This window comes from Peromyscus leucopus, chromosome 14 (assembly GCF_004664715.2).
Source record: "Peromyscus leucopus breed LL Stock chromosome 14, UCI_PerLeu_2.1, whole genome shotgun sequence".
NCBI classification, from domain to species: Eukaryota; Metazoa; Chordata; class Mammalia; order Rodentia; family Cricetidae; genus Peromyscus; species Peromyscus leucopus.
The window spans coordinates 9,329,571-9,353,181 of record NC_051075.1 but is presented as its reverse complement, the minus strand read 5'-3'; the positions used below and the strand labels follow the sequence as shown (position 1 = coordinate 9,353,181).

The following is a 23,611-nucleotide window of genomic DNA, read 5'->3' as shown; positions in this document are numbered from 1 at the left end:
AGAAGTAAAAATCAAACAAATGAAGTCTTATACCAATATACAATGACTGTCTTGGTTACTTTTCTATTGCTGTGACAAAATGCCATAGTAAAGGCAACTTATAAAAGAAAGCTTTTAATTTAGGGGCTCTTGGTTCCAGAATAGTGGTTCCCAACCTTTCTAATGCTGCAGCCCTTTAATACAGTTCCTCAACTTGTGGTGTCTCCCACCATGAAATTATTTCATTGTTACTTCATAACTGTAATTTTGCTACTGTTATGAATCATAATATAAATATCTGATGTGCAGAATAGCTGGTATGTGACCCCCAAAGGGGTTGTGAGCCACAGGTTGAGAACTGCTGTTCTAGAAGGTTAGAGTCTATGACCATTACGCCATGGAGCATCGCAACAGGCAGGCAGGCATGGCGCAGGAGCAGTAGCTGAAACCTTGAGACAACAACCATGAGAAAGAGAGAATGCCGACTGTAATGGCATGACTTTTGAAACCTCAAAGTCTCCCTGCTGTGACACACCTCCTCCAACTAAGCCACGCCTCCTAATCTTTCCCAAACCGTTCCACTGACTGCTGACCAAGTATCCAGATATGTTTGCCATTCTCATTCAGACTAGCACAAACTGATGTCAAAGGTCGTGTTTAACTCACTCCTTAATTAAAGAAGCAAAAATGTATCATAACCAAAGAAGCTTCCAAATGATGGGCAGGTGCATGGAGCAGTAGTGTGGAAGTGAATTTGAAAACAGATGCAATGCTGGCCTCTTGAGCAGTGTAGAGGTGATTTTTATCTCTGCCAGACAAAATCCTGGGTTTCTCTGTGAAAAAAAACCACTTGATGTCATCTATTTATTACATCAAAGGAAAGATGCAGACCCCTGTAGCATCAGATTGCTGGAGGGGTCCCATGAACATTATCCGGGAAATGAACTATTTTGTCTATTACAAAAACTTGAAATTCAGGGAAGTATGTAACCAATTATTTTGAGTTAACTAAGACACTACAAGAACACAAGTGGGAAACTTAGCCTCAACACTTATCAGCTAGCTTTATGAAATCATGTCAGCTTTTTGAGTATAACCCTTTTCTGTGGGGTTAGGTTCATGGAGCAATGGTGAGGATGCGATTGCATGACTAAAGGCCCTGATGTGACTCAGAGCCGGTCAACGAGCAGGGCTATTATGAACTTAATTATAGCTGACTGAACCAGCTCAGCAATAATCGCGGGTTTGCTTTTGCCACGCCCATCACCCCAGGTAGAAGCTACATCCAGCAAGAGGATAAGCCCAGGGGAAGCGTGGGCCACTGCTCCCATGGGGGGCATGGAGGTTGTCATCCTGGTTAGAGAGAGAAGGTGCTGGGGAGAGCGCACCGAGAGAGCACGGGGTGGGTAATGTCCACATCTGAGAGTTCTGGGATCCCCACCTCCTGGTCTGGCTTGACAGGATAGTACTCAGCTCTGAATTGGCTGAGTACTAGACCTTAGTACTGACCCTGTGGACTCAGCCGCTGGCTGTTGACAGCTTGTGTTTGTCAGATCACCCAGATGCTGGCTGAGAACACTAAAGTTTAAGAATGATTACTGCAGAATAAGTAAAAAGCCTTTTGCTTTTAATTTCTAATCGGTTTGGGGTAAAATTGATAATAATTACATATATTATTTTGTCTATATAAGGTAGACAAAATGATGTTTTGTTCTGGTGTTCATGTATATTTGTGAAGAAACTATCACAATCAAATAATTAGAGCGTGTGCGTGCGTCCCTGCGTGCGTGCATGCGTGTGTGTGTGTGTGTGTGTGTGTGTGTGTGTGTGTGTGTGTGTGTAAAAATTAGGACCCACTCTCTTGGAAAATTTCATGTATGCAGTCCTTTAGTTACTGTGCTGTTCATTAGCTCTCTAGAACTTTTTCATCTTATAACTGAAATTTGGACCCCGTTAGCAAAGCCTTGTTTCTTCCATGCACTGATCTTTGGAATCCACAATCTACCCCGGCTCCCATGAGTTCAAACACTTCAGACTCCACATATGATTGTGACAGCATGTCACATCTTTCCTCCTGTGTCTGGCTTATTTCACTCAGCAGACTGTCCTACATATGTACATGCATGTAGGTGCACACATGCTTCAAGTGGCAGGATTTCCCTGATCAAGTGATACTCTTAAAGCATAGGGCAAGTATGAAGTAAGTCTCAGCAGCTAGTGTGCTAGGCAGCTTATAATGAGCAATTGAGGTGAGGCTGGAAGGCTGGAGGCAGGAGGGAGTTGGCAGCATAAGTGTGGCCCAGGGCAGGAAAGTGGGACCTTCACCAGAGTCCATATTGCAGGACCCCTTACCATGACTATAAAAGGGAGCATTCAGTGACTCAGTGGAGAGAGGGCTTTAAACTCTGAGAAGAGGGGACTGGAGATACCCTGATGCAAACAGGGGCAGGAACATGGCTAGTTGGGAATTTGCTAGGTGACGGGGATATTTTAAAGGGATGCTTACGAGCAGGAGTGGGAAGACAAGCAAGCTCTAAGCTTGAGTGACAGGTCTGAATGTGAGGAACTCACAGCAACAATGTGAGTTTTTATGGAACAGATTCAAATAGAGCTCTTCTGTTTCCTTACTCCTTTACGCTGTCAGAACACACCATTCCACACACAAAGGTCTCACGGGCCAGATGCCAACAGTATGGAGTTGAAAATGAAGACATTTTATGCTTATGTTCAATCTTGCCTGGAACCAAATGGAAGAGCAGTATTAGCAGTCTGTTTCAAAGATCAAAACGCACAGAGTAGCTAATAGAGTGATGTAACTTAATTATTTTGTTCTTTCTAGGCAGAGTGTAATATCCTTAAGGGACAGGCAAGGTGTTTGGAAACTCACTTTCATTCCCCAGTGAGGTACTTGGTAAATACTTAGTTGTTGAACTGAGGCTGAAGACGACCCCTAGGGACACAGCAGCATATGCCATCTCTACCCTGCAGTTGGCCTGTTTTCAGCAAGTTGCATTGGTTCAATTCCCAACTGCGCTAGCATCCTTCAAAGGGCTAATTAAGATACCTGGCTAATGTGGGAATTGTCTGGAAATTAAAAGTTAAAATATACCCCAGTTCCCAGACTCAGTTGGCCCAATGGGAGACTTGCCAGGATTAGTTACACCCTTAACTAGAATTATTTATTCCCAACTGCTACCTTGGTTGGGATAGATTTACAGGGGCTTCCTGGGGAGACTGAGTGATTCTTCAGTGTGACACTTGCTTTTATCAATACACAAATGCCTTTAAAAGGAGATTTTGGTTTCAAGTGTTTAATTTGGGGTATGTTCCAACTCTCAGCAAAAAAGAAACTCTATTGCAGCCTTTCAGATTATATAACAATTAAAATGTTTTGTTATTCACCACATAAACAAAAGATGTCAAGTTCCCGGAACACAAGTCTCCAGGTGAATTTCTCAACTTGAGACTGTACACATGCTCATGAAGGGCTTATGTACACTTGTATCGTTTGACATTCAGTAATGGGTATTTTCATGTGGTATCGATGTCTTAGTTACTTTTCTATGGCTGTGACAAACACCACAATCAAGGCAATGCAAGTGTTTAACTGAGTTTATAGATTCAGAAGGTTAGAGTCCATGATGATGAGAGGAACAGCTAAGAGCTCACATCTTGTCGTTGACCATTTGCAGAATCTATGAATACCTTTTGTCCCTTTTCTGGGTTTAAATTTAACTTGACATTATGACAATTACATTATTTAGAGTAAGTTTACATTTTATGTCTGTCCTGTGTTATTTATGTCACTTAAGCTAATGAATTAAACTTCTTGTATTTTGCAGCTTTAGTATAAACAAATGCAAAGCAGATTCAAATGAATAGTCTCCCAAATGATGTACTTGAACTTTTGAATTGGGTCACACATACAAAGCATTGATAAATGTATTTATCTATTCAGTTCATAAATACTTGTGGAGCATCAACCGTGTCTCTGACTTTTGTCCCAACAGTCGGAAGCACAATGTAACACAAAGCTTGATGGTAGTCCATGATACAAACTGAACTTGTGCTGTGGGTGTGGTGTATGTACCTACAATCCCAGTGCCTTGACTAAATAACCTGATGAGACCCTCTTATGCAAGGAAGGATTGATTTTAGCTCACACTGTGAGCTACACTCAGTCACGACAGGGAAATCACAATGGCAGAAGTCACGGTGGTCATGGTTAGGAGGCGTAGAGTGACGAATGCTGATACTCAACAAGCCTTCTTTATACAGCTTTGGGACTCCAGCCTAGGGAGTGGAGCCGCCCACATCTAGGGTTGATCTTCCCACCTCAACCTAACCAATAGAGTGCCTCACAGACATGCCCAGAGCTTATTACCTAGGCGATTCTAGATCAAGTTGATGGTTGAGATTAACTAACCATCACAATATTTTACCCCCAAACAATAATTCAAGTAATGAGTTAGAAACTACAGATTACTTCTATAAGCAGAGGCCATGGGAGAAATTCTGTCTGCTGTGGAATTAGTTTAAAAACTCATTTTACTTACTCCCCGTTAGACTAAAGAAGGGGGATGCACCTAAGTGTCACGTGGGCTTTCTTAGAAGCTCAGTCAGCAGCAGGTGCAGCGTTTGTTTACTTCATGCCACCTGCACCTTTGACCCACGGGAAGAGACCTGTTTATAGAAATTGACAAGAAATGCGTGACTTGGGTATTTCAATTGCCTGTGTTTTGTAGTTGATGGTTTTACAAGTAGAAGATGGCTCATTGCTTTTAAGATTCTGCACTACTTTTTCCCATCTTCCCCCTTTCCCAGGTTTTAGGGCAAAAGCCTGTACTCCCAGATGGGGATAATGACGACGATGCCGTGGCAGACATAAGTAACAGGAAGATGGCGAAGCTGTACATGGTGAGTCCGCTGGGTGGGACTCTGAGTTCAGCACTGGGGAGACTGTCTCCACTGGAGGAGGGAACGCGCCTCGCCCTCACAGAGACTTATGTATGCACTACAGTGTTCACTTCTGTAGCTTTTTGTTCTATTCATTAATGATAACGAAGTTACTGCCATAACTTACATGATGGTTATATTTTGTTATGGTTATATGTTGATATGGTATAGCTGATAAAATATTTCCTTTGTGGAATAAAACATTTGGCAAGCCTTTTCTTCTAAATTCTTGGTAAGAGTGTAAAACCTTCATCTTTAGAATATCCTTTCACTACAAAGAGTGTTTTCTTTGTTCCAGGAGGGTGAACTCTACAGTCAGCTAGAGGGGCACAGGGTGGAACCCGCCCTGAACTGGGTGCTGGTTGACCTAGTGACTGGGCGGATACAGTCATCTGAGTTTTCTAATGTGAAAGGGAAGGGGAGGAGAAGAGAGGAGGGGAGGGGGAGGAAGGAGAAGGAGGGGGAAGGAGAGAGGAGGGGAGGAAGAGGAGGAAGAAAGTAGTTCTATTTGGTGATTATTCAGGTGTCTTGCAGCAATAGAATTTTGAATCTACTCTGGTGAAATTGACAAAAAGCCATAAAACAAGGCAGTGAAGGAGACTGGGACGGGACTCCTCCTGTGCCCCTCCCCCCCACAACTTCCTAAGCAGGTCATTGGAGCAGGTGGTAATCTCCCTGCACAATTTAGTGATACTCTCCTTTTCAACAAGAAGAGGAAAAATGCATTTGGTAGTCTCTAAGGAATTTTCTTTCGTTTTCTTTATTTGATTTTTTAAGACTGGGTCTCTCTGTGTAGTCCTGGGTGTCCTGGAACTCACTATGTAGACCAGGATGGCCTTGAACACGTGGAGAGTCACCAGTCTCGGCCTCCTGAATGCTGGGATTTAGAGGTGTGTGCCACCACACATGGCCCTTCTAAGGAACTTTCTAGCTTACCAACTTCATAGTTCTGAATGAAGATGAATTACTAATTTATGTAACATAACTTCCTTTTTCTAATGGGAATGTGGCTTCTTTTCTTCCTCGACAATAAAGGAAAATGTGATTTGATAATCATATCTGCTAAATACTGGTATTTTTAACATGATCCATACAGACATTGTTAACTAAATGGTTTGTGACTTTATTACTCTTTTTATAGTCTAGCAAATGTCATTTGTTCCCCACCATTTATCAAAACTTCCCTCTTGGATAGCATTATGTATGAGTGATATAGTTCAATGTAAGAAAGTATTAATCTTGAACCATGGCTCCCTCTAGTGGGGATATTGTGTACTGTACAATTTAAGCTGTGTCATCCTGGAAATCATTTGGGGCCAAATAAGACTGGCAAGCCAAATCTCGGTGCAAACTCGCCTTGTGGTTGCAAAACTTGGTTGCTGATTGAATCTGGGTCTGGAGCCTTCATACTTAACAAACATGCCGCTGATCACCCTGCGGCCCCCAAGCTGACCGTGAAAACCAATGCATTGCGATGGTTAGTGAATAAATATCACCTTTGTACAACCACCTACAAAACCTCCTTAAAGGCTTTATTTCCACCTGTGACAGAAAACAATTTACCTTGATGGTTTTCTGAAAACATAGTTAAATTTCAGGACTGGCATTGAAAGATCTGCAGCCATAAACTACACTCTATCAATGCTCTCCTCTGTACAGTGACTGCCATCTAATAGGGACCCAGAAACTGAAGCCTAAACGAATTTATACTCCGCCTTGTGTGTCTATTATATATCAGCTCCTGAAAGGTTTGCTCTAAAATTTAAAATAAATGATCATGGAACAAAGGGGCCGAGGGAGCTTAGCATACACTAGCATTGTGAGGGCCCTTACACAGTGCGGTTATCACCATGGTTTTCTGAAGTTTTAGAGAGAGTGTCAGAATGTAACTTTCTGTTAGTAGTTCTTCTGCCTCTAAGAATAGTTTTACAGAGTGTTTGGGATACAGTAGGTTGGGCTCAGGGATGCTCTGTCTCTTTGTCTTGAGGCAGTTTTGCTCGTAAGGCTTGTGTTCTCAAAGTGTGCAGTCCACTCACTACAGCCACAGAGTGGGTAGCTATCATCACCATGTCACAGTTTTAGAATGTTTGCTTCTTCCCTAAATGAAATCATGGAGTTCGTGGCTTTTCTGTTAGGTCTCAGATGCAAGTGGATCCATGAAGGTGACTTTGGTGGCCGAAGAAAACCCCTTCTCCATGGCAATGTTGCTTTCTGAAGAATGCTTCATCTTGGACCACGGTGCTGCCAAACAAATTTTCGTATGGAAAGGTAAGAGATGCTATTGATATGGTTGCTGCGTTTCATGCTCAGACGGATGCTTTCTTCCCAAGAGGGCAAGGAAAACATCCTGATTTTAAAGCAGAGCAGCCCTCTTGAGATACGGATTGTAAATATCTCACCTAAGAAGCAGCCAGTGGTCCAACTTTTGGAACTACTCAGCAGAGACTAGGGAGCTAAGGAAAGCATTTGAGTAACAGAAATATGTATTGTTAAATAAACTGTCAATTATTATGATATTAAATGTATTCAATGTACCAAGGAATTTTGTCATTCTCCCATTGCTATATTTAAGTTAAATTATAACCACATTTACTTTTGGTATGTAAGTATTTCTTAATCATATAGTGTGTTCCCATGCAAGGAGGAACCAGCTGGGCCCTGCTTGGTTTCTGAGGTCAGATGAGATTGGGCCTGTTCAGGGTAATGTGGCCGTGTACAGTGCAGTATAGTAATTTTGTAATTTTATCTGTAATTTCATCTCTTTATTTTTCATTTTAGGTAAAAATGCCAACCCACAGGAGAGGAAGACTGCAATGAAGACAGCAGAGGAGTTTCTACAGAAAATGAATTATTCCACCAACACTCAAGTATGTGTGAAAAGAAATCACTAGGAAAAAACATTGAAACTTGAGAGTCATGACATCTTCACAAAGCTCATGAAAAGTTTGTTTCAAAATAGTGTGTGTGTCTGTGTGTGTGTGTCTGTGTGTCTGTGTGCGTGCACATGAGAGTGTGTGTGTATAGCCATTCTCCAGTTGAGCATGGCCCATCCCTAGTAGTCTTTTTTTGAGGAACATTCTCAGAAAGTGGGCTACCCAGAGCTAGGGATGTGGTTGGTAGAGTGTTTGCCCAGCACACATGAAGCTCTGGACCCCATTTCCAGTACCACAGGAAACTGGATGTGTGGTGGCGCACAGCTGTAATCGGAGCCCTCAGCAGGTGTATGCAGGGCGATCGGTTCAAGGCCACTCTCAGCAGCATAGAGAGTTTGAGGCCAGCCTGGGTTACATAAAAACCTATCTCAAAAAAAATTAATTAATTAATTTATAAACATAAAAAAGAAAGCAGTATATCAGTCTTCTTCACAAGGATTTATCTTGCTAATGTTATTGACTTTAGTAGTGACTTTTGGTCAGGTTTTAAAATATTTTTTCATATTTTAATGGCAAAATAAGGACATAGAATTAAGACTTTGTAAAAATGTAAATGACTACCACAGCTCACCACAATAGAAATTTTTGATTTGTCTGTGTGTTTGCTTATTTCTGCCTTTTTTTATTAGCTATTCTTTTTAAATATAGCATTGCTATATCACAATCCCAATATGAATATACCATTTAAATATATATATAGCAATTTAAATATACCATTTTATATACTATTTTAAGTATACCAAGTTAATATATATTTTTAAATTTAATATGTTTAATAATATATTATTATAATATGTATCATATACATGTAATATACTAATGTAATATATACCATATATTACATATTACACATGTATAAAAATATAATTACATATAATATATGTAATACATAATATATGATATATTTAATTAAATGTATTTAATATGTTTAATTCAATATTATATATACTATAAATATATAAATAAACAAATTTAAATAAAAAACTAAAAAAAAACTATCTCAAAAAACAATAAAAACTTGCACAAAGACTATCAACCATTTCTCAGCCTATTGTGAAGACTTGGGTAACACCCTCATTATATTTGGTTGCCTCCACATTGGCTCGGACATTGACTAGCCACTCTTTTTCTCCATATATATCCTGGCACAAATAATAGAGTGGGATAATTTCTTCCTGCTCCCATCTCTTGTGAACCTAATGTGAACAAACACTGATTCAGTGGTAACACAGGAAACCTCTTCTCATCTTTGTCTTTCACATGCAGCAGCAATGACGTTGGCCGTGAGAAAAACCTAGGTTGGATGACTGTGGTTGCTGCACAGACTTACGAAGTTGCAAGTGCAGTCATAGAAACAAGAACAGTATTTTCATTACTCCATTCTTTCTCCTACAGTAGATATTTTTCTCCGTCTCTTATTTTCCCATTGATTATTATTTTGAATTGCAGATTCAGGTTCTTCCCGAAGGTGGTGAAACACCGATTTTCAAACAGTTCTTTAAGGACTGGAAGGATAAAGACCAGAGCGATGGCTTTGGGAAGGTCTACATCACAGAGAAAGTGGCTCGCATACAGCAGATCCCATTTGATGCATCCAAACTGCACAGTTCTCCCCAGATGGCAGCCCAGCACAACATGGTGGATGACGGCTCTGGCACAGTGGAGGTAGTTTACATCTTTCTCTTTCTGTCGGTGTTTTTATCAGGCCCTGTTACAGCACTGTCTGGGAGGGGAGGGATATAGCTTTGGCAATCTTTGAATCCTTTTAAGAGGTGGATTTTACTTGGTAAGGAAGGTGACCCCAGACTATACACTGAGTCGTGGAGTTGCAGCTGGAGTGCTGTTGCTCGGCTTCAGGCTCATTTGCACATGTACATGCTGACATTAAGGTGGTGGATGCAGCAGCGTTTTCTATCAGAAAGTCTGTATCTGGGGTTGTAGAGGTTGTACTCAGAATGTACCACCCATTTTTCCTCCCCCTATCTGTTGGAAGTGTTCATGAAACAAAATGAGCTCAAAGCAGATCCTTTCTGAGCAGTCAACTTGAATGTATTGATTATGACAGGTTAGATCAAAATTGCTACAACTCTCCTAATTGTTTTAAGCTCAAATCTCTTCAAACTCAGTCTACTCTCCAATGATCTAACTTAGTGGGCCCTGGGTAATATAATCCCTCCTCTAAAGCCTCTTCATGGCCCTGCAGCCTTTCTGGAGGCTTTCCTCCTTGCTGGAAGCTTCAGGATTGGAGCCTTGGCCTCCTCTTGCCATCTGAAGCATCCCCACTCTTCATGGACTGTTGTCAAGCCATCCCTTTCCTAGCAACTCCATCAGTATCAGCTACGCCTCTCCTGAGGAGCTGGCTGTCCGCACTGAAAAGGCCTTTCTCTGTGCTTGGAGATGATACTTTTCACAGAATTTATCCCATATGTATCACAGAATTGCTATTTACTAACAGATTTCTCCTAGACCTCTCAGGTTTTTTTTCCCTTTTGGTTTTTTGAGACAGGATTTCTCTATGTAGCTTTGGTGCCTGTTCTGGATCTCACTCTGTAGACCAGGCTGGCCTTGAACTCACAGAAACCCTCCTGGATCTACCTCTCAAGTGCTGGGATTAAAGGTGTGCGCCAACACCACCCAGCTCATCAGTTTTTTTAAGGACAAGAGTTAAATGCTTCATATTTACATTTCTAGGTCTTATCACAATGCTTGAACCAAGTATAGTTGTTAAACTTAGAGATTAAGTTTTCCTCTTTTCAAAGAACTGCATAGGTGTTGGGGGTGGGAAATGACAAGATCATAAATGTTCTGATGCCACCATCAAAGGGGAGCAGCCTCCTGTTTGCAGCTCGTCCTGCTTGGGTATCCTCTCTGAGCTCAGCACAGGCAGCTTGCCTGGAATGCACTTGAGCAGATGGAGCTCCTCGGCACCCACTATGACTACAGTGCCGTCTTTAGCTCTGGCCACAGCTTCTCAGAGAAGGCCTCCTAAGCCACACCAGGGATGCTAACCCCCGGTGGCTCTGTTTAGGCTCTTGGGGTTGGTGAGGCTGTGTTGCTGAGCCCTCTGGTCTCTAGAGGGATGGCACAGGGATGCTCCTCCTTAGAAGCCTTGCACTGTTCCCCGGGATTGCTCACCCCACATTCCAAAGCCAGTCCTACCCCCCTCCTCCCTCACTCACGAGGGAGGAATTGTGTCGCAGGTGCACAGTGCAATGCCTGATGGCTTCTTCATCACTGACCTTTTCACAAATGACGAAAAAATATTTTACTCTAAAGCTGAAGCATATTTCTGAGCTGAATTGTAGTTTTTATTGTAGTAGTACCGTATTATTTTCATGAATTTAAAGATACACACAGATACACACACACACACACACACACACACACACACACACACACACACACACACCAATAGTCTCAGAATTACTGGGCTTGGTAGTACATGCTCATAATCTTAGCTCTTACCAGGTTAACACAGAAGAATCTTAAATTCAAGATCAACCTGGGATACATAGTGAAATCCTGTCTCAAAACAAAATGACAATAAAATTTAAAAACAAAACCATCCACAACAAAATCCCCAGAACTGACTAAATATTGAGGAAGAAGCAAAAGAAATAGAAGCTTTTAAAAGTCAAGAAATTGTCAGATTTGTTAATCTTCTTGCTTTTGCTTGATTATAAACTGGTTAGAAAAATAACTTAAACATTGCTTGATAATGAGTCACAAGTGGAAACTATTTATGGCTTATGAGTGGTAGTTTAGGTCAGTGAACTTGTAATGGTTTAGGTCTATTCTGTCTCTTTCAGATCTGGCGGGTGGAGAACAGTGGCAGGGTCCAGATCGACCCAAACTCCCATGGCGAGTTCTACGGTGGTGATTGCTACATTATCCTCTACACTTACGCCAGAGGGCAGATCATCTACACGTGGTGAGTCCTGCAGAGCCCACAGGTCATGCTCCACATGACTGACCTCCATGGAGCATGAGGTAGAATCATCCCTTGATTACAGAAGGCAACTGTACTCAGATCATGTGCACTATGAGGATGATTTCCCAAAATAACAGGCATTAGAGAGACATGATTACTTAGCAAAGTCACATTAGGGGCTAAGCCCGGTTTCTTTAAACTGGAGATGAAGATGTCCACTCTATATATTTCTAGAAATCCATAGGACAATCCAGGATTAGTACCCAACAAAACACCTGTAGCTTTGATTGCTCAGCTCATGATGAACCGTCACTTCTTTTTGGTTTTTCATGGTATCTTAAGTCTCTTTTTGAAGTGGTTTCATGAGATGGTGTTGAATGTTAACTCAAGCCAGTGTGATTTGCTTACATTCCTCTAGGCAAGGAGCAACAGCTACAAGAGATGAGCTGACCATGTCTGCGTTCCTGACTGTTCAGTTGGATCGGTCCCTTGGAGGACAGGCTGTGCAGGTTGGTAGGCTTTACCTTCCCAACTCACACAATTTCAGATTTGTCTAGCCTACTTCTTAATGAAAGCTCACTTCCCACAGTCAAAGGGATTTTGAAATTTTTACGTTGATTTGTTTTTATTATGAAATTCAAACATTTCATAACACACTAGTTATCTCAGATTCTGGAGAAGAGAAAGTCACCAAAGTCAATATAAAAACACCAGAAAACTAATAATTTCAGAGTCTGAGAAGAAAGCAGAGGGACTCTTCTCTTTAGAATCCACCATATATCACAGTCAGTTGACATTTACAGCTATGAACAAAGAGTTATAATAGACAGAGCTACGTGTTATGTGCACATCCTAACCTGGAGGCCCTGTGAAAATGTTATGTTATAAAGCAGAGGAGAATTAAAATCAGAGACAAAAATCATAATTGCTCATCATCTGGCCCCAAATTAGGGAGATGATTCAGGATTCCTGCATGATGCAAAGCATTGATCAGGGTCCTCAGGAGTCAACTAGTGAGACAGGCAGAGTGAGAAGGATGTAGTGTGGTGAAGATTCCATGGCCAACTGCTGGCTTTAGGGGAGAAAGAGACCCAGAAAGGAATAACACAACCGCTGGAAGCTGGAAAGGGCAAGGAAAAAACACCCTAGAGTCCCTTCGGGTCTCAGTTACTGTTCTGTTGCATGAAGAGACATCATGACCAAGGCAATTTATAGAAGGAAGCATTTGACAGGGGGTTGGTTCACAGGTTCAGAGGGTTAATCTGTGATCATCATGGTGGGGGCATGGAAGCAGACAGACAGGTATGGTGCTGGAGCAGGAGCTGAGAGTTTGCTTCCTAGTCCACAGGCAGTGAACCTGGCATGAGCTTTTGAAATCTCAACGCCCACCCCCAGTGGCACACCTCCTCCAACAAGGCCACACCTCTTAATTCTTCCCAAACAGTTCCACTGACAGCAGACCAAGCATTCAAAGACATAAGGCCATGGAGGCCATTCTCATTTAGATTATCATACTGCACTAGCCAGGTACTAGCCTAGTGACTAAACTCCCGTAGATTTTAACCCAGTGACTAAATTAGGGCAATAACTCGCTTCAAATTTCTAGGCTAGTGTAAGATGATGAATTTATGTGTGATAAGTTCCTACAGAAGCAACAGAAGTAACACAACAGTCCAGAGTAAGCACAACTGAATAATTTTCATAAAAACATACACAATATTTTATACATTTTCATAAAAACATAGAACAATATTTTATACACTCTCAATTAAAGGAATCCGTAAATCATGGTTCACACAGGCAAGCTGAAATCAACCTTGGCAGATACATAGATCCATATTTTCCCTCCTAGGGACCAGAATCTTGTTTGAAACAAAGTCTTCTGGCCAAAAATGAAGACAGTGTCAGGGAGGGAAAAAGGATAGAAGTGGGTAGGGAGGGGAGAGAACAGAGGAAAGAAGGGAAGGGGAGGAATGGGAGGAAAGGAAAAGACTCAGAGGAAGAGAGGTGGTTCCAGGGAGGGAAGAGATCGATCCTGCATTTGGTATTTCTGAAAATGAAAAACAAATTGTTGAGAATGACTGAACCCTGAGCCAAAATGACTGACATTCACACACACACACACACACACACACACACACACACACACACACACACACACACACACACAGTGTCTATGAAGGGGCAACAGCTAACGTTTGACAGTAAGCAGACAGTATCAGCACCTACGTAGATTTCTCTGCTGTGTCTAAGAGGCCGTTTCCAGCGGGTTTCGGTATCAACGTTCTTTCTTCAGTTCTGCTTTCCCTCTAATGCTGGAGTGTCTGCCACAACTCAGGACCGTTGTTAGTGACCACAGGAAATATGTGGTCTGCCTGTTCAGCTCCTTGCTCTCTGCCTGCAGCGTTTCTGTCTACTCTTGTTATCTGCAGAGACGTGCCTGCTTGTTCCTAGCTGGAGATCTCTGGAGACCTCTGTCTCTCTCTTCTGTTTCCTCGCTTTATAATCCGGTTGCTTACCCTACCACCATTCTTGGGTAGGTTTTGATGCTATTTGTTCCCATGTGCTGGGAAAAACATCTAGACAGTTCCATTGGCCTGTTTATGATGGTTCTGATTCAGCATCGTGAAGTGTTCTCTTCAGAAGGATGTGTCAGCTTAGCTACCTCATGTCTCATGTCAGATGAGCTCACGTTCTATGTGGCATAAAAGTTATTTTTTGGTTTTTTGTTTTGTTTTGTTTTTCTCCAGAACAGATACAGGGATACACAGAGAAACCCTGTCTCAAAAAAGTGAAATAATTTGCTTGCTTGTTTTTCAAACCTTTATAAATGTATGCTTTGGTTTCCAAGTGTAGTAATTAAGCAGAGAGATGATTCGGATAATTTAGAATGTAAGATGGGGATGTGGAGGCTGAACTTGGTCTTTAGCTGGTGTCTTTCCATCTTGGTAAGAACAAATAGATATATAAAGCAAGCTGGCTTTGTGTATAAAGGGCACATGAGCCAAGTTTATAAAAAAAAAAAAAAAACCCAATTAACAAAATTGTTGGATTCTTCAGGTGCATGCTGCTCCATTCCTAATCAAGTATTTCATTCATTGGAATGTGATATTTATAGCTAGAAGAGATATCACCTATGTTATGTAGTTGAGCTTAAAGCTGTTTCTCACAAACGATTCAAACGTTTGCAGCTACACATTGTGCTTCGAGAGTTCACAGAACAGTACGTGATACACAATTAACGAGTTTCCTGGAACTAGCCAGCTGAATCCTACAGTGAACGAAATACTAATTTCTTATTGAATTACTAGATGGCAGTGGTTCACAGTAATTATTTTTGAATAGCTGAAGTTCTCCATTGCTCTTGTATTTTTGGTGGAGTATCCTGGCAGTATTTAAGCAACTTACTACACAATTTAATCCACTTTTTCCCCCCTCTCCAATCTCCTTCAGAGGAAAGCATGACCTTAATCAGTGCCCCTTCCTCCTGTGGGCAATTGCTGTTTTTTGAAGGTTATGTGATGTATTAGTGGTTTTCAGGACCCCCTCCGACACTTTCCAAACTGTGCGACCAGCCAGAAGACAATTCATAAGTAGCTGCTCACCCTTTTGGATGTGTACTTGTTGAACCACATTTACGAAGTCAGTCATTTTCAGTATTCCCCAGGCCCCTATGGTTGGGCATGCCTCCGAATTTCCATTTGCCTGGCCTCTGGAAACTCTTATTCATACTCTGTTCCCCTGCCCTGTGCACCCAGGTCCGTGTCTCTCAAGGCAAAGAGCCCGCTCACCTGCTGAGTTTGTTCAAAGACAAACCACTCATTATTTATAAGAATGGAACATCCCGGAAAGGGGGACAGACGCCGGCTCCCCCTACTCGCCTCTTTCAAGTTCGGAGGAACCTGGCGTCTATTACCAGAATTGTGGAGGTAAGGCTATGCATTCTGTAAATATGCTCTGGGTACGGACTTTCCAACACGCCTGGCCATTAGGAGTATTGGCCTCTGCACCCTGGCAAGTAGATGCCTTTTACTTCAACATCGTGAGAAACTAGAACAAGAGACACTGAATGAGAGGGCAGCTCAGCTTTTCAACCGCACCGAACCCAAACATGGGTTTTGGAGTGTCATAGCCAGTGAAGCTGGAAAGGGGCACGAAGCAGCTCCAGCTCCATCTTGAAAGGTCTCGGGTAGGATTGTGAGGCGTGGTCAGATGACCATGAGACCTGGGGACATCTAAGAAAGCCCTTTGAACAAGAAAATCTGGCCACACCTTGAATTCTAGTCGCCATTGAAATCCAGGTCTCTCCCAGCACTCCATTGCTCTGGGTCTCCCCAGATCTAGAGCTGTCTTTTAAACCCTTTCAGTTTTTAGGAGCCACTCGGCGAGCTCTGAAAATTCAGTCAGTCTATTCCTCGATCTACTAGCAACTTCTCTGAGACTCCTCCTGCTTCATCTCTGGCTGTCCTCTGAGGACTGACTCCAGCAACCCTCTTCAATGGAAGCTGTAATTTCTCTCAGTTTCCACTCACTAGAACCCCCGCCCCACACCCCGACGGGGCTGGGCAAGGTAGTGCCCTTGTTCACTCAGGCCCTCCACCCGATCTCTCTTCTTATGGCGCCCCCCACTTTCCCTGCCAAAGCAGCCACTCCCCTGCGGTTCCTCCCCCACAACCCTCTTCTGCGAAGCTGGTCCTTCTGTGTCATTGTGATGGCCTCAGCCATGGCCTCTGTCACTTTCATCCTGTCTTTTTTCTTCCAACAATCTCCTGCACATCAGTTCCTCTCTCTCAAAGAGAACATAAATGTAATCACACAGAGATCACCATATCTGCTCTTCCACAATTTTACTAGCTACATCTGTACATAGATATTGTCTTCTCTTCTGGTTTATGAAATAATTAAAATTTTTCTATTTGTATCTTTAAAATAATTCATGTATTAGAAACATATAAAAGTGATGAGCTGTTTTATCAATTAATATCAATGTTACTCATAAAGTATATATCTTACAGTGATTTGCTAAACTGATAAATACTTATTACATGGAATAAAAAAGTACGGCTCCTATTCAAAGTCAAATTGCTCCAGCCCCTGTTCTTCTACTCTGCCTACGATCCCCTCTCTGGTTTGCTTAGACCCTTCCTTTGATTTCGGATCCCCATGCACATACTGTACTCTATCCTGACTGCAGGCAGCAGATTCCCATGCACATACTGTACTCCATCCTGACTGCAGGCAGCAGATCCCCATGCACATACTGTATCCTGACTGCAGGCAGCAGATTCCCATGCACATACTGTACTCCATCCTGACTGCAGGCAGCAGACCCCATGCACATACTGTACTCCATCCTGACTGCAGGCAGCAGACCCCCATGCACATACTGTACTCCATCCTGACTGCAGGCAGCAGATTCCCATGCACATACTGTACTCCATCCTGACTGCAGGCAGCAGATCCCCATGCACATACTGTACTCTATCCTGACTGCAGGCAGCAGATCCCCATGCACATACTGTACTCTATCCTGACTGCAGGCAGCAGACCCCCATGCACATACTGTACTCTATCCTGACTGCAGGCAGCAGATCCCCATGCACATACTGTACTCCATCCTGACTGCAGGCAGCAGATCCCCATGCAGTTCCTCTTCTTGCAGTCCATCCTGACTGCAGACACTTGTATCTATGACTAAGTTATTCTTGGATCCTGGATCATTTATTTTGAAACCAGGAGATGTGTTTGAAAGCAAATTCTTTAGAAACTGTCTCTTGCTTTCTCCAGATTGTCTCTGGGGCCCATCATTGTTGTCCTTCTAAGAGCACACATTCTTGATAGCCTGAACACGGTAAGCTGGGTGAATGAGAACAACGCTTTCAAAGGCCACTTCCCTGATCTTGATTTGATTAACCTGCCACAGGAATTCGCCACAGTCAACTTGAACTATTTATTGGACGTATTTTTCTGATACGGCTGTGTCACCACATTTCCTGAATGTTCTTCCAAAAAGCCAGCCACCCCTCCAGGGTGCTTTTGTTGGGATTTACTCTGTCTAGCCTCTAAGTACCTAAGTGTTCCAGGCCAAGATGATCTTATGTGCTCACGTCATTTAAAATTGGGCCTCCATATTAATCTCACCTGCAGGACTTTGGGTATAGATTATCATTTTTCAATCATAACTATTTTTTAAAAACCCATTATGTTGACAGAGGAGTTCTTCTCTGTGGACACTCACTTGATTTTATACGGAAGAACTGATCATAATGTTCCACTGTGCTGGCTTCGGCAGCACATATACTATAAAGTTGGAATGATGCAGAGATTAGCATAATGTCCCACTGTTCAACTCCTGGTCTCCTCCATAGTCGGCCTTTCTTTAGGAGGCGTCCTCAGCTGAATTCAGTGCACCACCCCACGTCCTTGCTGCATCCTCTTCAGTTTCCCTGACATGTCAGTCATGATGATCTCATGTGACCTTCTGTCTTGTCTCCTGGGAAGCTGATGCTTCCTAAACACTAGAGAGTTCTCCTCCCTGGTCTCACACCAATCTGGGCACCAGGCTCTTGTCACCTTTCTTCATGTTCCTGGCTGCTTCTTCTGCATTAGAAAGGAAACATACAGATAGATCAAAAGTCCTGAAATCCAGACCCAGTTGCTAGCGTTCTCCATCATCTCGCCTGATGATTTCCTTGCTTGGTCCAGGATGCCTCATTCCTGCTGAAAGTGGACAATTATACTTCTCTGAGTGCTACCAATCCCCAGAGTTTGTCTTTAAAGCTCCAACAGCCATTATTCTTTCCTCTAGTTTTTCTTTCCAAGTCAGACCCTTACAAACTGGCAAGATCCATCTCTCCTGCTGCAGATGCCTTGATCTGGACAGTCCAGTGAGGTGGGCCAGGCAGCATCATTCGGCACAGTGTGTCACCCCAGCCTTCTTGACATGTTCTCGACTGTGGTCTCAGTTGGCCAGACTCCTGTTTTCCTCATCCCTCCTAGTTGCTTTGTCTTAATCTCGATTACTGGTTGTTCCTGGTCTCCCTGGGAGTCATATCATAGTCAGCGTCACAATTACTTAGAAAATCATGCACAGCTATATGACTGTGTGTCCAGACCAGTTCTCACAGATGTGGTTACGATGTCACAAACCACAGAGTCTTAGGTCTAAGCCCATCCTAGAATGCTCATGATCATGGCCAGGCCAGAGATGGCATGGGTCTTGTCCCTGCCTGATGCTTCCATAGGCCACACCCACAGGTCAGTGTCTAACCCACCTGAGCGCCCTCATCTGGGGACACAGGAATCCAAATTGCACCTGGCAGAGCAGAGGTAGTGTCTTCAGCTTCAGGTTACTAGAGAGGTGTGTGTCGGGGCTGCTTCCCATCCCCACACAGATCTATAATTAGAGTCAGCATTTATCTAAGTCAGAAAACGACTCTAGTGAACCTCAAGTCACCTCTTTGCCCTGTCTGTTTTATGGGTTTTGGGGATCCCTCTCTTTAGTGGGGAGGAAGGTGGACCAGCTTTGCCCTGTTTAACGTTTGACATTGTACCCTCTGTTGATGTGTCACGTGTCTTGTTTCCTGAAATATCTCTGAATATTATTTGTATTACTTTGTCAAGTCCTCAGTTGGGTTGTTTTTGCTCTTTAATTTTTGTGTTTGTCTATGTGAGAATCTGCTGTTTGTCTGCCATGTTTGTCTACCATGTTTGGTAACCAGAAGAGAATGTTGGATCTCCTAGAGCTGGAGGTATAGGCAATTGGGAGCTGCCTGTTGTGGGTGCTGATGACCCAACTCAAGTCCTCCAGGAGAGCAGTGTGGGCTCCTAACCACTGAACCAACTTGCTACCCTCTTGCCTTGTTACTGAGTTAGAGTCTTCTGTGTAGCTTAGGCTGGACTTTTCAGGATTCTTCTGCTTCAGCTCCTAGAGTGCTAGAATTACAGGTGTGAACTACCATGTCTGGCCAAAACCCTCAATTCTTGACTGATGGCTTGCTTATTTGTTCATTTTTAATTAATTTTTTTTTCATTTTTATATATTACTATATATAATATATGTATATTATATAATTAATAATTATTTTCATTTTTAATCAATTAATTAATTGAGACAGGGTCTCTCCTTGTAGTCTTTGCTGCCCTGAAAGGTCTATGTAATTCAGGCTAGCCCCTGAATTCACAGATATCTGCCTGCTTATGCCTCTTGAGTGCTAGGATTAAAGGCTTGGGATACCACACTCTGCCAATTTTTTTTTCCTTTTTTTTTAATTAAGAAAATGTTTCATTCATTTTACACACCAATCAAAGATCCCCCTCTTCCCTCCTCCTGCCCCCCCCCAGCCTCCCTCTCCCACCCACAAGAAGGCACGGCCTCCCGTGGGGAGGAACATCCAGTAGAGACTGCCAATTTCTAAACCCTGCTGTACTGCCTGAAGGCAGCTGAACATTATGGGGCATGGACCAAGGGGTCTGTACTCCAGTGTTTCAGGTGTCTATTGCATCTCTGTCTTGAATTAATTTCCTGGGATTAGGAAGAAGGTTCTAGATGGCTCTGCATAGCCTCAGTAGTGAATTTGAATCATTGTGTTACTTTTCCCTCATGCTCTAGGTTGATGTTGATGCAAATTCATTGAATTCCAATGACGCCTTTGTCCTAAAACTGCCACAAAGCAATGGCTTCATCTGGATAGGAAAAGGTGCTAGTCAGGAGGAGGAGAAAGGAGCAGAGTATGTGGCTGGTGTTCTCAAGTGCAAAACTGCAAGGATTCAGGAAGGCCAGGAACCAGGTGTGTGCTGTGGGTCAAGGTCACCAATTTTATATTCAGTGTGCTTAATTGACTTCTTTCAATAATCATTTTTTTCATCATTAGAGTTGTGTAAGGATGCCGCCTTTAATTGCAAAAGTGTTGATGACATCTGGTATAATTAAGTTAGAGTGAGATAATATTGCCATTAATGTAAAATCCTACAAAGCATGTTCTCCTGACTATGCATTGGCTAACTCATTGTGTGTTCCGTAGAGGAGTTCTGGAACTCTCTTGGAGGGAGAGGAGACTACCAGACCTCGCCATTGCTAGAAACACGGGCTGAAGACCACCCACCTCGACTTTATGGCTGCTCCAACAAAACCGGAAGATTCATTGTAAGTGTCTTAAATAGATCAATCCTGATGTTAGGCATTCTGTGCTGGCTCCAAGGACTTCCAGATGTGTGGCTTCTGTGAGTCCCAGGTTAGCTTCTCTGTAAACTTCGGGTGATAATCTTCACTCTGTACCGGATAGTTTAAGGCCCAATGATGTGAGAAACATCTAGAAAATTCTAAAGTAATATATAAATCAAAATGCCCTTAAAATAACTACTTCATACCTGTATCAGTATTTAGTTTGTCTTTGTGAACTGTGGGTGGCTGGTTCTGCTCATTTAGTAATTAGATACTTTTTGGGGAGGGCCATCATTTTTCAACTAAGTGTAAAATTTCCATGTGGTTTCACAGAGGAATAGAAATTATCTCCAGGTTGATTGAATGAAAAAAAGTCACAGAGAGCTTTACGGTCTCCTGAAAATTAACTGACATCAACAGGAATGTTTTGTTTTATACTCCTTTATAATTCAGGCAATTAAAAGTAAACTTAGAAGACTGTGAACGTCTATTGTGTGGCACTATTCTTAGGGAGATGAGAATAAACGTCTATTCACCACAGATAGGGAACCAATGACAGTCCAAAGTAAGGATACTACCAAAGTCCAACTTGGTAAACCACTGAGTTTTATTAGGTGTTATTTATAGGAGCAGAAATTATTTAAAGTTAGCTACATCATAAAAAGTCAACTCCTGAATGAACAACGGCTCAAGAAAACTGGAAACCTGGAGCATTCTGCATGACTTGCAGGCAGCTGAGTGGGTTGGAGAACGTCTCTTCCAAGCATCTCAGCTGGCCTGAGAGTGTCTCTCAGCAGTCCTTGCTACTTATATATGCTTCGGGAGGAAGGGGCTAATGTATCTAATCAGTTTCAGGGACTTCCTGAAATTTTTCTTTTGTTTACTTCCTGAGCTTATTAATGCAGGGTGGACTCTTTCACCTCCCTTAGAACATCTTGAGTCATAATGAGCTTCCCTCCTAGATGGAGTGTTTCATCTGGGAGGAAATTGTACACAACAGAGTCTTAGTAAGTTATTTTGACACCAATGTGGTAGACTGGCATGTTTAAACAGCAAGCATGACGTCCTGGAGCTTGAGAGGTCCAAGACCAAGGCACCAGCATATCTGTTGTCTGGGAGAGCTCTCTGGCATCATCACATGGCCAGTGAGCTGACTCTGTCTCTTCCTAGTACACTGTTCCTGTCACTAGGCTTGTCCTCATGACCTCAGCTAAACCTAATTACCTCACATCAGCCTCCACCTCCTGATACTGAACACAAACATGCAGTCCATAACCTTACATGGTTTTATATTAGGTTCTGAAATTTCATTCTGTGCTGTATCCACTTACCTCCATTTAATCGGAAATGTGTGACCATCTCCGACCTGCTAGACGTTTGTGTGAACTTAAAGGAGGGATTCTTTTCATCCTAGTGAATACAAACTTAATTTTCACCACACAAAATTTCCCAAGAGCTCACCAGATGCATTACTAGAAATAGTGTGCTAAAGGAACTGTCCATTTATAAAACATACTTGGAGCTTACAAACGGTTTAACCTGAAAATTGAAGATCTAATAATGGCTAGTGATAAATATTCATTGTTGGGACCGCAGTTGGCCACCTGCTGTGCAGCGGGGCACCTGCAGTGAGGGAGTGGAAATGCACAGCACGGCTAGGATTATTGTTTGGCCGTTAACTCTGAGTCATGGTGCGGGGAACCCAGGATGCAAGTCCCAGGATGCAAGCCAAGGACAGGGTGATTTTCCACTAGGCTGCTACCCTACGGGGTCCTGGTCATCTGGCTTTTTATAATCTTTCTGCCCCTCTTCTGTGCTCTTCTCTGAGCCTTAAGTGTAGGGGTTACATTGTAGTCTGCCGATTGTAGTTGAGCACCCCACAGTCTCAGGAAGATGTAATTTACAAAACAGGTACTCTCGCTTCACTCGTAGATTTTATAACCATCTATTAGTTTCAACTAGTCTTTGATCTTCTTCTTCCCCTTCTCCTTCTCCTCCTCCTCCTCCTTCTTCCTGCTCATGCTCATATTAACCATTATCAGAAATATTCGTTTCTTCTGTGTCTATTTGTTTTCTTATGTGATATTTGGAAACTTTCTTTTTCCTTTCACAGTTTAAGGAAAAGGATTATTACTGATATGTGTTTGATCTTACAATAACCACTGGGAAACAGACTTAAGCATATAGACTAGTACATGGCAGTAGAGCCCACTGTTTAAATCACAGCATTTAGAACCAATCTATATATGTGATGCCACCTACCTGATGGGTGACCTTAGGCAGCTTCTCTACTCGCTCTGTGTTCATGCTCTCATTCATTAAATGTCGAAAACCACAGTATTTAATTCATATGGTTGTTGTGTTAATGTTTGTGTAAAAAAATTAATATACAGCCAAAAAGGGATATTTAAATCTTTGTTTTTTATAAATTTTTTTGTTTGCTTTAAAAAAAATTATTTATTTATTATGTATACAGTGTTCTGTCTGCATGTATCTCTGCAGACCAGAAGAGGGCACCAGATCTCACTATAGATGGTTGTGAGCCACCATGTATTTGCTGGGAATTGAACTCAGGACCTTTGGAAGAACAGCCAGTGCTCTTAACCTCTGAGCCATCTCTCCAGCCCCCTGTTTGCTTATTTTTTATTT

At 42.4% G+C, this 23,611-nt stretch overlaps 1 protein-coding gene across 1 annotated transcript in view; it reads left to right on the top strand.

Moving 5' to 3' along the window:
- Positions 1–23,611, top strand: part of Scin (scinderin) — an 87,043-nt gene that overhangs the window by 51,137 nt on the left and 12,295 nt on the right. The window contains exons 5-13 of the mRNA XM_028872278.2: positions 4,804–4,896; positions 7,071–7,203; positions 7,714–7,802; positions 9,318–9,533; positions 11,678–11,799; positions 12,218–12,308; positions 15,558–15,728; positions 20,411–20,588; positions 20,823–20,944. Of these exons, the coding sequence (XP_028728111.1) occupies positions 4,804–4,896; positions 7,071–7,203; positions 7,714–7,802; positions 9,318–9,533; positions 11,678–11,799; positions 12,218–12,308; positions 15,558–15,728; positions 20,411–20,588; positions 20,823–20,944 (1,215 nt within the window). The remainder of the gene's footprint in view (positions 1–4,803; positions 4,897–7,070; positions 7,204–7,713; positions 7,803–9,317; positions 9,534–11,677; positions 11,800–12,217; positions 12,309–15,557; positions 15,729–20,410; positions 20,589–20,822; positions 20,945–23,611) is intronic.